Here is a 16017-nt window from a genome sequence, read left to right as displayed (position 1 = left end):
GGGCGTCGAAGCACTTTGAAAAACTCATCATCCACCTTCGACCCGCCCTCAGATCAGAGCGACCGTTCTCTTCAGCCCAACCAGCGCATGCACTCCGTCGATCTCCTTCATGACTTCCGCAACGTTATCATAGATGTTCTGATGGCCTATATCATAATGCAAACGCACTCCCTGAGTGAGGCTCCCTTGACGGCAGCGCAAAAGAAGGCAAACACCCGTGCCAATCAAGCTTCCACCAACAACTCAGACAAACAACTCTCTCCTACCGAGCCGGATCCATCGGCTCTGACTCAGTTCCCCGAAGCAGCAGTCCGAAAGCTCCAAAAGTATCAGAAGAAGCAGAACTTCCAGCCCCTTGTTTACTTCATCCTTGCTGGAGTTCGCGGACTCTTCATTACATCACGGGATCATCGCATAGCTGGAGTGTTGACGTGCATGTCATTCATTCAGGCAATCTCTATCATCAAGCAGCACTCTTCAACGTCACACACCTGCAAAGAAACCATTTGGCGTAGCCTTTCCGCACTTCTGGTCAAGATGCTCGCTCCTGTCTTCCAGTCTCCGGACAAGCTTTGCTCTCTTGCCTCGGTCCAAGTCCCCACCCGATACCAGCTTGCCCAGGCAATAACTACCGACTTCCTCAATCATTGGAATACGTTGAAACCTACTTCTCCCTTTCTTATGCCACACACCCCCCATCAAATTACACGTAAATAAACCTATGTTGTTAACTAGAACTTGCGAGTGCACCTGAGCGCATGTATCTTTGTCCCAATTCTTACTGAAGGAGCACATCGCTGAATTGTAAATAAGGCGACAATTTCTTCTTTTGATGCTGTCTTTACCCACCCATTCTCTGTGAGATATGAAAAATACACAGAAGAGATTTAAACCCACTGTGCCAATGATTTTGGTGTTGCCCTGCGGAGGTTTGCTCGAATACTATTTCACATAAGTTGACACTGCACTGCTCCAGAGGATCAAAGCTTGATCTCAATCATACAATTGAGCAGAACATAGATGCAGCTGCCCAACAACACAAGCTTAATTTCAAACAGCCAGCAGTGTGATTGTTGCTGCCGACACATGCCATCAATTAGAGAACAAACAAAGATGGATCTCAAGGGTCGGGACGAGCAGGAACAAATTCCAAGGGTGTGAAGGGAGTATTCGGGCATATGTGTGCAACTCAGGATATGATCTACTGTGGCCTATCGGATCCAGAGCCTGGAATCAAGGACAATGGATTTTCTTCCGCTGGACTCGTCTCGTCCTTGCAGGTCTGTTCCAATCGCTTACTCGGAGGTTGAAACGTCTCTTCGGGTTGGCTCTTAATTGGTAGGTGGTCTTATCAACTCTTTCAAGCTTGGAGGCACACTCGACCTGTAGAATATGTCAGTCCTCCTTCCAAGGCACTGAAACCGCGGGTGTATACAGCGTACCCTTATGGCCAGTAATCTGCTTCCGTTACTTGATTCATTTGCTGTGATCCCACCGAACCTTATAGTATCCCCCCGGCGAAGAGTTTGAAAGCGCTCGTGTACCAGGGCATTTGTAGCCGACAGCTTCATGTGACCACACTTGCCCTATAGTTCCAAGTCAGTGCCCGCGACTTGCAATCAAAACTAGCCAACAAGAGCAAAAGAAATGCAGAGGGTTTTGACTAAACAAGAGAAGCACACTTACCACCTTCATTTCTGGATTAACAACTTCAACGAACCGCACACAACCAACGATTGGATTCATATGGACTTTAACTACATAAGCTGTACCAGAGGCGTGGGTATCCTCAAATTCATGGGCGAGTGGAAAGTGTCCCCGGTGGACCTGCCATCTGAAATGTTTGACTAGAATCGTGGGGGGCCTCGAATCGGGATGAACAATGAGTTGGCCGCTGAAGAAAACTTGAGTGCAGAAGTCGTATAGAATGGCTGGCACGTCGGCTGAAATTGACTTAAGCACAACGTTGTACTGTTGGTGCGCCGACCTGACGACATCGGAGGGGAGCTGATAAGACACGATGCAAGTCTTGATATGGATCTCATTGTCTACACCACGTATATCATCCTGATTTGTGTTTGACATATGGATATTGCCGGCAAGCTCGATCATGCTGAGGATATTGATGTCGCAGGGTGAGAGGAACCAAACCAGTGAGGCAGATCAGGGAGACAACAGAGAGGACCACTGTCGCAGATTCATCAGCCCAGAATGAGTCATATGACCGGTGTTGGCCAATCATGCCCTTGGAACTGAAACAAAGGGAAAGCATCTTGTGCTTGCTGTTTACCCATGTACGTCATCTGGGAGATGTTTCCCCTTTCTTGCATTCAAACAGTGAGGATACGTCCCCACCACCCTTTGACTCACCCAAACACATCCTGCCAAGCGCGAAAGAAGAATGGTGTCATGGTCTGATGTATGTCCGTATTTGGGGAAGGGTTGAACTGCCCTGATTGCCTGTTGGCCCCGCAATCCTTTCATAGGCCAACTTCTGCAGGTCCTTCATATTCACCTGATCCCTACAAACGCAGGCCAGGGGGGGGGGGGGGAAACCTCGTCTATGTCCACCGTAATGTCCGGCCGTTCATTATGGTAGACTTCTGTGACAGGTGGTTGCTGTGGGACTGTTCCGTTGCTGACAAGGTCAGAATTTTGGCCCCGCCGTTGTGAATCATAGTCAAGCTACTAGCGATCCACGGCTGCTCCACCCTCTGCCCTCAACCCAATTCCTGAGACACCCTGAATGGTTATGATCAGATACAGCTTGTCTGAAGTGGGCCTGGGAGCCAACAGCAGAACTTGCTAAGTCACTAATTCACAAAAACTGCACACCCGCTATGGCATGACTTCCACCTCAGCCGCCATCCTAAGTCCACCACCCGGACCTGAGTCTCCGGTGGCACTTCCAGCCAAGGCACAACTAGAAATCATACAGTCTGAACAGAACTCACATCTCCGTTCAGCCATAGACATCTATCCACCTTCTACAGATCCTCTAACTGGGTCAGGAGGGAAGGTTGCCAACATTTGGGGGGATTGATCGTTGATCCTTGCCCGAGATTTCCAGAGAGGTCCAAGAGGAGCCCTGCAATTCACCTCTGTCGGAGCCAGCCATCCCAGGTCAAAGTGAAGAGGTTGTACAGGGGCAGGCAGCAACAGGTTTATATTCCCATCCGGCACTTGCTCAAGCACATCGTCAAGGGCTCAATGGGCCCCACAGAATAGATACACCAGGAAATCCGCACTTCCCCAATTTGCAGCAGCTGATCAACTTTCCATGCTGACGGATTGAGGCATAAGCAAAGCTTAGAAAGGGCTAGATGTTGTGCTGCCTGTCCAAATCAACCCATCTCGACATCACTTTCGCCGTGGTGCTTGAAGGTTTTGGAGTAATGCCTGGCAGATGCGTCTTACAGATGTTGTTTTTCCCTGTGTGTAATTTGAAGTACAAGGGGAGGGAGGGAGTGGATTTGATTTCTATCTCGTGCCAACAACTTGCTCAAGCTGCCACTTCGATGATCTTTCACCCATAAGTAGCTTGGATATAAGCAATAGTAGCATCTCTCCATGAAATTTATTACTTGGAGGCTATACACTCATTCATTCAGGCTCAATTAAAAGCCACCAAAGATCTAGAACAATAGGAAACCCTCTCCTTGACTTTCAGACATCTGCTGATTACCCAGTAAGGAGATCAACAATTCCACAGTGGTTTTGAAGGAGATTGATTTGGCAGGAGTGAAGTCCACAAAATAGTACACCTTGCTCCCAGAAGTCCTGTGGTAGTGACCTGAACAAGAAAGTAGATATGGTTCTTGTTGAATATTGGCAATGGAAGGGTCCCAAGATGGCAACACAGCTTCTTCACACAATTTGCCTGCTCAATGGAATTCACCGTGTTATCCTTCCCCTTTCCGGCTATATAATCCCAGATCAAGCAGGGATTATACAGGGTGAGATCATGGCTGCAACATAGTTGGGGCTCTATTGTGATACTGCCTATCCCATCTTCTTTTCAGTGTTATAATCACACAATAATGACGCGTCTGATCTGACCTAGCTTGTTGAGTTGGCAATGCTTCATGGTATTCTGGGGGCACTTGCCAGGGGTAGATTGATTGTGGTCCGACCATGGATGGCGGTGACATGGTTACCCGGTGTATGGTTCCCGCTTTTCTTACCCTTGTTATATAACCTGCATGAACCCATTTTTCCCATCTCCAAATTATGAAACTGCCTCGCTCATTGCTAGCAATCATGCCCTCTAGCTATTTAAGTATTTTAAGTATGAAAACAGCCCAATATGCATCATCTTCCTTGATCTTGCGGTTTTTTCACTTAGAATTTTTATGTGACACATGGAGGAGGAGGAGGGCTTAGACATTCAAGAATGGGGTAAATTTGGGTTGTGCAGGCAGGAGGGTGGAAGTGAAGTGGTCGGCCATCCAGGATTCACTCCACAATGCACTCAAGACAATATATCCAATCCAGGACCATGTTGCTTGTCTCACAGTGAGGTCACTTAATGTCAGAAAGCAGTAACCTGGATGCATTCTGCCAAAGATCCATTTTTACTTGGAGGATAAAACCTGAACATACAGCGGAATTAGTATCAGATGACACAGTGCTGTGTGGATTTCACCTTCCTTGTCCTGAATGAAGGGAGCCAAGGGGGGCTTTTTGTGCTGTCATAGTTTAGTTTTTGCAGGAGAAACACATATCAACTGGATGAATTCTACAAATACCATTCCTCTACATCAGGAATGGACTGTGTGAATTCAACTTCTCAGACAGGAATTGTGTATCACCAATGATGCTGCTGGAGATTGTAATCTTCTGGTTGATGAGTTTTTACTTATGTTACTAATATGACCTAATTCCACAATTGATTCCACCTTTCCTCTGGCCCTATGCATGTCATGTGTTTTATTTTAGCACATCACCAATCCTCAATCTTTCAATTGGCTTGGCTATCTATCTTGGAAAGAAGAAATGACCTCCACTTACCCCATAGAACGGTGAGATGTTGCCACCTGTGGACATGATTTCTTCTTGCAAGTTGATCTGTGTTGACAAGCTACTACAGAATCTGCACATGGGTCCCACAGGTGGTTCAAGGAAGCCAAAGTGGAAATGATTGAAAAATGACTTACCAATGGTCATCCGGTAAATTTCACTTACCAGATTTCATGCATGAACATAAGATGAAGATAGGCATCAGATCAACACAACATGCAGCTGACTCATGACATAGTCACACATGAGGCCATGGCTTACTTATGGAGCACTTCCCCACATAAATTACGGTCTGGCACTCTCCAGAGAGTGCCACCAATTCCCCCCTGGTGAAAGTTGGACAAAGCCTTCAATTCTGTCAAAATGGTATTGAGGAAACTCTGGGCTGGTGATCATATTGCTGATGTTGGCTGAAAAAAAATCTTATTGAAGGATTCTCTTTGAGTTGATTCTTTCTAGATTCTGGTTTTCTGTACAGAATCAGGTGGTGTGAAATCCTTTTGCTGACTTTGAAGTCATAGATCAGGACAGCATACCATGATAAGCTCAGAAAGCTTTATTCTAGGGTCAGTGATAGGTTTCAGATTTGATAAAATGAGCCAGAGGAGTAAATGTTGTGATGTGTGTGTGTGACCTGTTGTGATGTATGTGTGATCTATTGTGATGTGTGCAGAGATTTCTATAAAAAATATAATAGGGGGTTTCACAATAAGGAAACCCAGGAAAGAGTTTGGGAGCTTGCAAGTATTGTTATGAGGTTGCTCAGGGTAATTTCTTGGTGGACTTCACACCAGATTTTAAGCAAGTAGCTCACCTGCAAGTAAGCAGATCTTATGCTATGGGAAGCATGAATTCTTATTTTGAAACCCCCCAATGCATGCAAAGATTGTCATGGTTCCTGTAAATATTGTGCAATAGCTATTATAGTATATTCAAAGGTTGTTGTGGTGCACCTTACTGTGTACCATGCCTGTTATGATGTGTGTTGAGTGTTTTGGTACGTTGTGATGAACAAAATTGGTCACTGCGTAGAAATTTCAGGACCCCGCCGCTCCAAGATGATTCCCAGGTAAAGTCGGGTGATCTGGAGAAACTCCTCTCCAAAGCTCCGCCGCGTTGTAGGGCTCTGAGTGGGATAATTAAAGTAAAGCACGTAAAATAATCTAGCTCCACAAAAGTAAATAGTAAAATAAAGCTCCGCCGCATAAAGAAGATAACTCCACAAAAACCGCAAGAAACAGCCGTAAAGCAAACACAAAGCTCCACAAAGCACAACCATAACACATAAAGCAAGTCCACAACGTACCCAAAGTAAAAGAAGCACAACAATCCAAAAAGTAAAGTAAAACCGTAAAAGAGAGTCTGTGGGAGTATGATACAGAATCCTCCCTCCACCACTGTGGTTTTATAGAGAAAAGGAAGAGAACTAAAAGATATCCTCCGCACGCCATCCGCTAACTCTGCTCACACACGCACACTTGTCATCCACCAAGCGCTATACACACGCACGTCATTCCCCAAGCTCCACTCTCACGCCAACTCCTGTCGTCTCCGCCGCTTGCCTTTGACCGCCGTCAAACTCCTCTCTCTAGCTTCCACGCCCCTGTCTAGCCTATGATGTCAGGATCCCACACGCCGACCTTCTGGCTGCCACAGCTTCCCCTAATCACCAACATTGCTATCCAGTCCGCGCTGGCCTGCTTAGTCTGAGTCCAGTTACGCCGTCGAGCTCCGCGTGCCGCTGCCTTCAGTTGTGCGCTCTGTTCCGCACCGTTTTCGCACCGTTTCCGCACTGCCTGTGTGCCGCGCTGATTGCTCCGTGGACAATTTGACACGAGTTCCAGAATTGATCACCACAACATGGTTGTGATGGTGTGTAAAGTTTGATGTGAAATGTGCAATAGATTTTGTGATTTGTGGTGAGTAAATGGTATTGGACTGATAATGACTGAGACCTGGAGGAGGCTTGGGCCCTGATTAAATACAAAGCATTGAGGGATTTTAGCTCCAAGGTACCACAAGAGTAAGGCACTTTAGCTGACCTGATGAAGCATGAAGCATTTTGCCTGGCCTGATGTGGCATTTCAAGCTTTCCTGAACTGTCTCATAAGCTCAACAGACTGACATATTGCAGGCATGCAAAGAAAATAGATCATCTAACTGTGGATTTGATTGGTTTATCATATGCACATCTCTGGCATTAGAGAAATTCCAGGGACTGGAGGACTTCCTGTGCAATCTGGGACCCCCACAGATGTTGATTGAGACCCAAAAATTCTAGACTCTTGCAGGGAAATCTAGCTTTTTGGGCTCTAGCTCACTTCTGGGAGGCCTACATATCTCAACAGGAAGTCATCCACTATAGAGCCAGTTCTTTTTAGTAAACCTAGATTTCCCAGAGGTGAAAGGTTACAGGTATCCTCACCAGGAAAAAACAATTATCACTTGTCAACAAGTGACATAGCAAAGTACAAAGGCCCCTTTGTACTTTTTTATGTCACTTGCAGACAAGTGATCATTGTTTTTTCCTGGTGCCTATAAATCTGGTTTTGTGGCTGCAGAACCCATGTGATATCCTTCATTATTCATCCACAATGTATTATCTATTGATCTGTTAACCCTTAAATTGTGGTGAAGTTTTCTATATGTATGACCTTCAAAGTGGATCAAAATAAGATGTACCAGTTGAGACTTGAGCCCAAAACCTTAGAATAAGTTTTTTCCTGAGGCATATTACCCAGTGCTGTTTATACCCACCACAGCCTGCAAGCAGGTGATGGCAAATCAAATATGCCATTTCTGCAATGTGCAGTGACTGCTCAAGTGATGTTATTATTTTCACATCACCTGCTCCTCCATGCAATATACTACACAATCTGCAAGCAGGTGACAGAATGCAGATTGTTTTGCACTGATATGTAATCTGCCTACAACCTGTCTGAAGTCACTGGGGCTACTTGCACACTGGTCTACAAAACTTGTTGCTGCATACCAAGTTGTTTGAGTGGTAGTGGTCAGGAGACACTTTGTTCCAACAGCTCCCCAGCAATTCACAGTTCACGAACTTAACTAAGTCCCTCCCCCACCTGAGGCTTTGCCAGAGGGACTTATGACTAATCTGCATTTCTCACATGAGAGATATTTTGGTTTTGGTGGTGTTTTCCTTTGAACCCCCAGAACTCAACTCTGACAATACCCAACCTTCTAAGTTTTGGGTGGATGATACACCTGCATCTGCCCCTCCTTTTGATATAATTTCAGACTTTTTTGTGTCCATCTTCCCCCTCATTTTATTTTTCTAAAACATCAATTTCCTCGAGTTTCTTGGAATTTCCACCGGATCAGAAAATAACCGCCCGTGTGCAGTTATCTTGAGGTCCATTTGCTGATACAACATGATATAAGTATGTGTTTCTATTTTTTTTCCACCAATCATCTCTGCTTATTGGGTCAGTGAGCTATGGAAATACTAAATGAATTGTGATGTGCTCAAGAGTCAACATCACAGTGATTTTGTTTTTTATTCTGATTTTTGAATTATTTATTTTAAAGGTAGATGAGCTAGATACATGGAATAAAAAATACATGATAATTTTATTGAGAAGAATGCCATTCAGGAAAAATGGGTCCCGTAAGGAGGGGTTGAGAATTGACTGAGTAATGAGGAATATAATGATGAACGTGGTCAATTATCCGGATCTCTCATGCAAGAAATGCAGATTAGTCATAAGTCCCTCCGGTGTGGTGATTTATATAGGCGAGCGTGGTAGAATTTCCACTCGGGGATAGCGCAGGCAGGAATGCACAGAGCGGCACAGGCAGAGTGCTTTCTGGTGACATAAGCACTGAGGATGATGTCAGAAAAGCATGCTAGGAAAGCTTACGGAAAGTCATGCGTGGACCGGAATGCACGGATTGCGGATCATGGACTTTGGATCGGGTATTCAGATCAGAGCGGAAAAGACAGGGCTGGACTGCGGCGGACTACACATGTGGACTGGTAGCAGCGGCGCTTCAGCGGGTGAGCCACAACAGCCAAAGCGGGTTCCACCCGCTTGGGGTGGAGGCGGTGGCGAGAGACCAACTGGTGGGGGCTAGACAGAGGACGGTGGGGGGTCAAGCGTTGGAGATGAGCGGAGTCTGGGAGAGTGATGTACGGAAGAGCGGGCGGAGCTGGAGGACTAGTGTGGGAAGGTGTTAGAAGTGCAGGATTGGGTGGGAACGGTGATGTGCGTGGAGGGAAGGATGGGAAAAAAGGCTGAGGGAATTCTTTTGGGGGGGATTATCCTATCATCTTATGGATGGCTCATTATGGTACTTACAACTTACGGACGTACTAGAGCTATTAGGAGATATACATGACCCTTATCTTTACTTTCAGAAGTTACTTGTGGATTCTGTGCTTACGGAGTGTGGAGATTTATTCACCTGCGGATTATTATGCTATAGATCAGGCCCAGAGAGGAGCGCTGAAGGCTAGCGGATAGTAGCAGTGCGGAGCCAAGTCACTGACAATCACACAGCCCAGTGTAAGGGTCACGTGGACCCTCACTGAAGAGAGGAGGAAACGGAGCTTGGGACGGGCCGGAGCCGACGAGTTCTAGTTCCAAACGGTGGGGCTTTTGGATTTCAAGGGCTAGCCGGGAGAGAGGGAAGCTCTCTTGTAAGTACAATTAGACAGAATGAGAGAAAGTGGAAAGGAGCTTACCTAGCCGGGAGAGAGGGAAGCTCTCTGCTGGACAAAGGAAGCAGAGGGTGAAGACTAAGTACAAGGGAGAACTAGGCTTATGTAATCTGGTGACATGTCTGTGTAAGCCTATGAGGAGCAGGGCTTACACCCAGACACTAATATTCTTGAAGAAGGCGGTTAGCAGACATTTCCACCGACTTACCAGCTTTTATTCTCACACTGGCAAAGCCTCAGGCGGGGGAGGGACTTAGTTAAGTTTGCACAGTTCCCCACTCTGAATTGCAAGGGCCAAATACTACCTCATTGGAAAAGGAAACTTTTGGTGGATCATGGCAAGAAGCAACAGCAGTAACAGTTATATGCGTGTGTATATGGATGCATTACAAAGAGAAATATTAGTATTATGATTCAAAGAAGACAACGACTTGAAATACAGCTTCCTACAAGTATGTAATCAAAGCATTGAGAATGTTATTAGTGAAAGCTAGCTTTCCAAGACAAAACAGGCATACATGCACCAGCGTGCATCTTTTCCAACACAGATTGTCATGGAATAAATTAATAATGAAGACAAATGTGGAGTACATGCAGAAGATGCGCTACTCTGGGGTTATGATTTCTTGTTTTTGCTGTTCAGTGTTCCGAAAAATGGGTCAAGAAAAAAAAAGTTGGGCGGGTGCAAGAGATTTGATTTCTGTTAGGCTGCAAGTGGATTTTCTCGATCACAGGATGATTTGAAGAAATAGGTTATGCTGTTTATGAAATACATGCTGACAGTCTCTGAAAATTCATTAAATCCCAGTTCGACTACCCAACCACGGTTCACTTTCTTTTTGTATTAAGCGATTACAAGATTAAAGCAGTCAAAAAACGATTTACGCCGCATTCTAAATCGAGAGGAAGGGAACCAGTTGACAGCCTAGCGTCACGATATCCAGGAGAGGCGCCGAGTCAGAAATGCAAGTGTGAGAAAAGGTAGTTGAAGAGTCGAATGATAACAGGAATCCATTAATGAGAGGTGATTACTGTCAACAGGTAGTAGAGCTCCAGGGGGCATTAAGATTTTTGGGGGTTTTGAGGCAGTTCAGACTCTCCAGTGGCGACGACACTAGGACGGGGACGACAGGGCGAATGACGAGCTGGGTGGGTGTTTTATCGTGGTTGGTGGGGCTGATGGCAATTTTGGAGTGACGATGCAAGCTCAGATAATCAAACGGGTTTGATGTGCGGCGGCTGTTGGAATGGCCATTGTAGGGTTGAGGAGAGGTGCGGCGATTAGGATGGAGTTCGATAGCGGAGAAAGGTGAAACGGTGATCATCGAGAGGCGTTTTCGCCGGGTTGGGGTTCGTTGGCCTTGCTGGAACATCGACTGCAAGCAGCCATGCTGAAGACGACGTGACCAGCGAGTTCCGAATCGCGACGTGGTAGGCTGACTGTTCTCATCTCCCTCGTCCTCCATCACGTTCGAAATCGACTGCTCATCGATGTCATCCACCGTGTCCCGTTGGGCGTCTCCCGTCTTCCCCAGTCCGGTCGACGAAGTAGCAGACAATGATCCAGAGCTCGAGCCGTCCGGTGTGAAGGGAGAAAAACACGAAACTTCATGTGTCCGTTCGTCTTTTCCGACTCGATCGATTAGAGACGGGATCTGGATGGTCAACAACGGTCGTTTCGCCATGTATCTCGGTATTTTGTGGTGAGGGCCTGGAAGGAAGGAGTTGAGGATTGGAAACAGATTAACACAGATTATTGATGACAAATTCGAGAGGGGCAGGCTAGGCTTCGGTCAGCAAGGCAAAACCGGCCGTATTTAAGTGTGTGCGGGGCAGGGATCACAGCACTGCACATATAGCAGAACCCCGAGACTTCCGCGTGGAGAGAAAGCCGAACACGGGCGTGCATGAGTTCGGACCTCGAAGGCCTGAATTCAATTGAAATTGGCGAATGAATATGAACACCGCCACCCTTGTCTGGACTCGGATCACAGGACAAGGAATATCAATTGCATCTGCTCGGTTGAATACACAATTAGAATCTCATCTGAGCCGCGCTGGGCGGTGGCCCGTGAAAGCCGGTATGAGGGAGCGGAGGAAGAAGAAGGCGGAAGCACGGGAGGGCTTTTGGTTTACGAGTTGGTTATTTGTGTACAATTTGGAAATGAGGAAAGCGGATAGCCCCCGAACAGTGCAGTGCGTCTTGACAGCTTATAGGAGGGCGGTGCTTACTAGCTCTGGACCTCAAGGGGAACGTGGTGCAATGGTCTGGAATAGTCCTGAGTGGCAGCTTCATGCTTGCGGCGGCTTGTGACTTGCTTGACAGTCCTGGCGGAGAGCTGTGGCCTTGTAGATCTGGATGAGCCCCTTGATCCTTCCGATGCGGTTATTCGAGAGTGAGTTGATAGACAGAAGAGCTCGGGTGCTGTACGCCGACTGAGTTGGACCGATTGATGGGCGACGAACTTGATACAGAGAAAAATAAAGGAATTCCAATGATGCCGAGCAGACCACAGGCTCGATGAGGATATATTATAGAAGCTTTAAAATAAAACAGGACTACCAGCAATGCAATAGGATTGGGTTGACCAAAAGAGAATGTAAGGTGCACACGTTACGCATGTATGGCGCTGCTGGGAGAGGAGCGAGGATGAGAGGTTGCTCAAGGAGATGATAATCGAGGGAGGGGGTGTAGACCGTAGTGATGGAAAATTCTTGAGACTTCCACCTTGACTGTGGCGGCGATCCTGGAATCGTTATCTCCTGGGAGTCACCCTGGTCGCAGCCAACGCATTCATCAATAATAAACTTCAGTATGTAGAGCCAACTGAACCAAGAATCCCACCAAGGAGGGATTGACAACAGATGGACATGTGGAAACCGGCGGTGACCGGAACTCGTAGTCCAGCAACCATTAATAATGGGTGTTGTATTTATGTACAAAGACACATTTACTTTAAATATTTCCCTTCATGAGCCATCTTGGCGACAACGAGAAATCAAGAAGGTGGTGAGAAGTTGTCCCATATACGGATTTACGTACATAAACCCGTTGAGATCCCCTCGGAGCATTATGTACTCCGCAGAAAGAACTAGAAACAGAGTTGGGAATGTCCCGGTCTGTCCCGGTAGGTGCCGGTCCATTATGATGTTGAAAGTGTCTAGGCGATGATACCCACAGCAGGCAACTCCAAGACCGTGTAGCCCCGCAATACCATGGCCAGTTGTGTTTCCATGTAAATAAATAGTTTTACTCATCCGAAGCTCCGTGTGTTTACTTCGGGCTCAACTTGAATGGTGATTGCAGGCTTTATCAAAATGGCCTAAAGTTGATCAGACAATTACCTCCCTTCATCCCGAAATTAATCCATCGCTGCAATGGGACCTTACTTCGTGCACTGAATTGCCACTGATAGTGATAGCCCCGTACCTGTCGCATTGCGCCAACCGCAGGGGGCGGCATCCCCCCTCCATACAAAGAGGGACGTAAGTCAGGAAAATAGAAAAGGTACTCGGATTTCTTTGCTTTGCTGGTATTCTGCACCCTTACATGGTCAGAGGATACTTGAACAATAATCATGTTTAGATTTATTTAACAAATCATGGTCAAACCCATTTTGTTATGGATAGGTGCTGGCTATGCTTCATTGGCTTTACATCATACCTCAGACAATGAGTGGTGTAGAGATGGTTACTGTAGAGGATACAAGAGTGACAAAAGATGTAGTGATGGACCAAGAACTTTTGGACGATTTGTACAAATTTGTACAAAGTTACGAGGACTTGGCTCCAAGGGCCAGGTGGCAGGGATTTACCTTCTCACTCCTCTTATGCGACCGTGGCTTGGAGAACACCTCCGTGTTGGGCCACATGGGCTTGCAAGGCTTTCATCTCTTGTTGTTTTGCGAGCCCTTCGGCCTCACCTCCCTCGGGAGCGACTTCCCATTGGACAAACTCGTTGGTGTAGTTGGCAACAAAGTCGGCGGGGACGATACCAAGACGCTTGGAATAGTTGGTCACCTTGTGGGCAGAAAAATGAATCAAGTTATTGGTACATCAGACCTTATGCACCCCATACGAGAGCTAAAAGGTTTCGATACGACAGCCAAAATAGAAACTTGGGTCTTGATAGCGCAGCCAGAATAAAAACTTACTTTGTTCCAGTCCCTGGAGACGTTGCACAAGTCTTGGCTCATGTAGTTGAAGCTGCGATCAAACATCAAGCGGTTCAATGGGGTGTTCATCGCTGGCTATAATTGGCAAAGATGCAACTAATCAATACGACCAGACAGCGGGTATCACAGTGGAAATAAGATGCAATAGGACACTCACCTTGACTTTGCAGTATTCGGCCCAGCTGCCACGGGGATCGGCAAACATATCGTCGGCACCTGCTTTAACGGCCCTCATGAAGGCACCGGCTTCTTTAGGGTGGGCCTTCAACCAATCTGTTTGTACGTGAGGCGAAAAATCCAATATTATTTCAGTTCCCGCAAGAGATTAGTCTCCAAATATTCAAACCTTTAGCTGACCTTCATTTGCCTGTTCGATCACATAGGATAGAAGTAAGTGCACAATTGCACAATGATGTGGCAAAGCGCAATCAATACAGTACTCGGTGCACCACCTAGTAAGACACGTACGATGTATAAGATTGAGCAGAAGCAACAGCAGCCGAGTTCAGCCAGCTCATCGATCCGTAACATTTTGACATCGCTGGCAGGTCGGCCGTTGGCCTTGCACCATTCTTCTAACTAGAATTGACACAAATCAATCTCATCCATTCAATCCCAAATTTTCGAGTGGGACCGGTCAACTCGTAAAACGCGCCACTTACTTCAACTTGTTGAATGTTCTCTAGACCAATACCGGCGTCAATCGTACCCTCGATGATACCCTTGGAGACATTCATACCACATCTGACAGCAGTGTAGTCCTTGGAGGTCATGCCTGCATACAAGACAAAAAACCGCCGCGATCAATAAGAGAAGAGAAAGAGGTAACGAAACTGAGGAAATGGTTTGACCAACCGTAGTACTTGGTCAATTCATCGATTTGAATCTTGCCAAATTCACCCACGTAACCGATCCGCTTACCCTTGAGGGATCTGAAGTCCGAAGTGATCCCAGAGCCCTGTTTAATAGCCAACGTGACAAAATTGTAAGAGGGATGCTATCATCAGCTACCGAGGGGAAAATTCACCGAACTCCTTCAGTCATTTTATTTAGAATTCACGAACCTCCAAGTAGATTACGCCGGTGAACGGCTCATCCATCAAGGTGCCAATACTCTTGATCGGGAAACCTCTGGCTTTACCAGCGAGAGTGTGGATCATAGCTATGGAAGTGTTTGCCTCGGTTCAGCTTTGTTTGCACGAGTTGAAAGATGAACAAATCCATAACTTAACGAACCTTTGCATCCCAGGTCTGCTTTACCGGAACCGATGAGCTCGGTGACGTCGGATGGGTCATTTGGTTCGAGGATAGCTACTTGGATTCCTTCCTTGGCGAAGTAACCTGTAGAATGAATTGGGCTAAATGTTAGTATGAAGCACTGCGAATTCGGTGAATACCATATCGTGAACAGCGTAGATGAAAATAACCGGTAGTATTGTTAGGGGTATCAATCGAGACAAATGTGAAGTCAATCTATGACTCCATCTGACGAGGAATGCTTGTTGGGTTGAATTTTACTTCACATTCAACTGCCCCACAACCGGTAGGGCAAGTTGAGCAAGAAACTAGAAATAATCTAAGGCTCTTGGTGCTCTTGAATACAGATGGAAAGAGGAGGTAAAAAGAAGGAGGGCTTCTCGTAGTCCAACTACGTCAAGTGGCTTAACAAACCTTTAGATTGTGCCACAAAGATGGGCAAATGGTAAGGGGTGGCATGCCAGTTGAGAAGGACAGAGATCTTATCGGTAGACTTCTTATCGGTAGACATCTTATCAAGGACGATTGTGCTTAGAAGTTTGTTGGAGTACGTTGTATGATCAATGGATGGGATGAGTTGGAATTGTGGTGGCGGGGCAGAGAAGGAAGACTTTGGTACGGCTGGCTCGCCCTTATAAAGAACGATCGACGGTTGTCTCCGTTCCGATCGGGCTCGGAGTCGGACAAACACGGCCAAGTAATTCGCAAATGCATTAACCCATAACCTCGGGAGATATGATGTTCTGCACATGTGTTACAGAATGCCCCCCATCCCCTGTAATTCCCCCACACCCTAACTTAACCAAGTCCCTCTATTGGAGGGGGGACGCCGTCCCGCAGGGACCCTCCGCCTCCTTCGGAGGTCGCTTCGCTCCCCTGAGG

At 46.6% G+C, this 16017-nt stretch overlaps 2 protein-coding genes across 2 annotated transcripts; both read right to left on the bottom strand.

Moving 5' to 3' along the window:
• Positions 1-10737: 10737 nt before the first annotated feature.
• PtA15_13A120 (uncharacterized protein) lies at positions 10738-11999 on the bottom strand (the record flags this gene model as incomplete). The annotated part of the gene is made up of 2 exons (XM_053162286.1): positions 10738-11414; positions 11936-11999. 2 exons carry the CDS (start codon positions 11997-11999, stop codon positions 10738-10740), a joined length of 741 nt encoding a protein of 246 aa, XP_053026276.1.
• Positions 12000-13531: 1532 nt separating this feature from the next.
• Positions 13532-15646, bottom strand: PtA15_13A119 (uncharacterized protein; the record flags this gene model as incomplete). The annotated part of the gene is made up of 10 exons (XM_053162284.1): positions 13532-13723; positions 13858-13953; positions 14036-14151; positions 14236-14245; positions 14314-14457; positions 14541-14653; positions 14734-14836; positions 14943-15040; positions 15115-15219; positions 15550-15646. The coding sequence occupies 10 exons, from the start codon at positions 15644-15646 to the stop codon at positions 13532-13534; spliced, it is 1074 nt and encodes a 357-aa protein (XP_053026275.1).
• Between the last annotated feature and the right edge of the window lie 371 nt (positions 15647-16017).

This window comes from Puccinia triticina, chromosome 13A (genome assembly GCF_026914185.1).
Source record: "Puccinia triticina chromosome 13A, complete sequence".
NCBI classification, from domain to species: Eukaryota; Fungi; Basidiomycota; class Pucciniomycetes; order Pucciniales; family Pucciniaceae; genus Puccinia; species Puccinia triticina.
The sequence above is the reverse complement of the archived record's forward strand: the minus strand, read 5'-3'. Positions and strand labels throughout refer to the sequence as shown.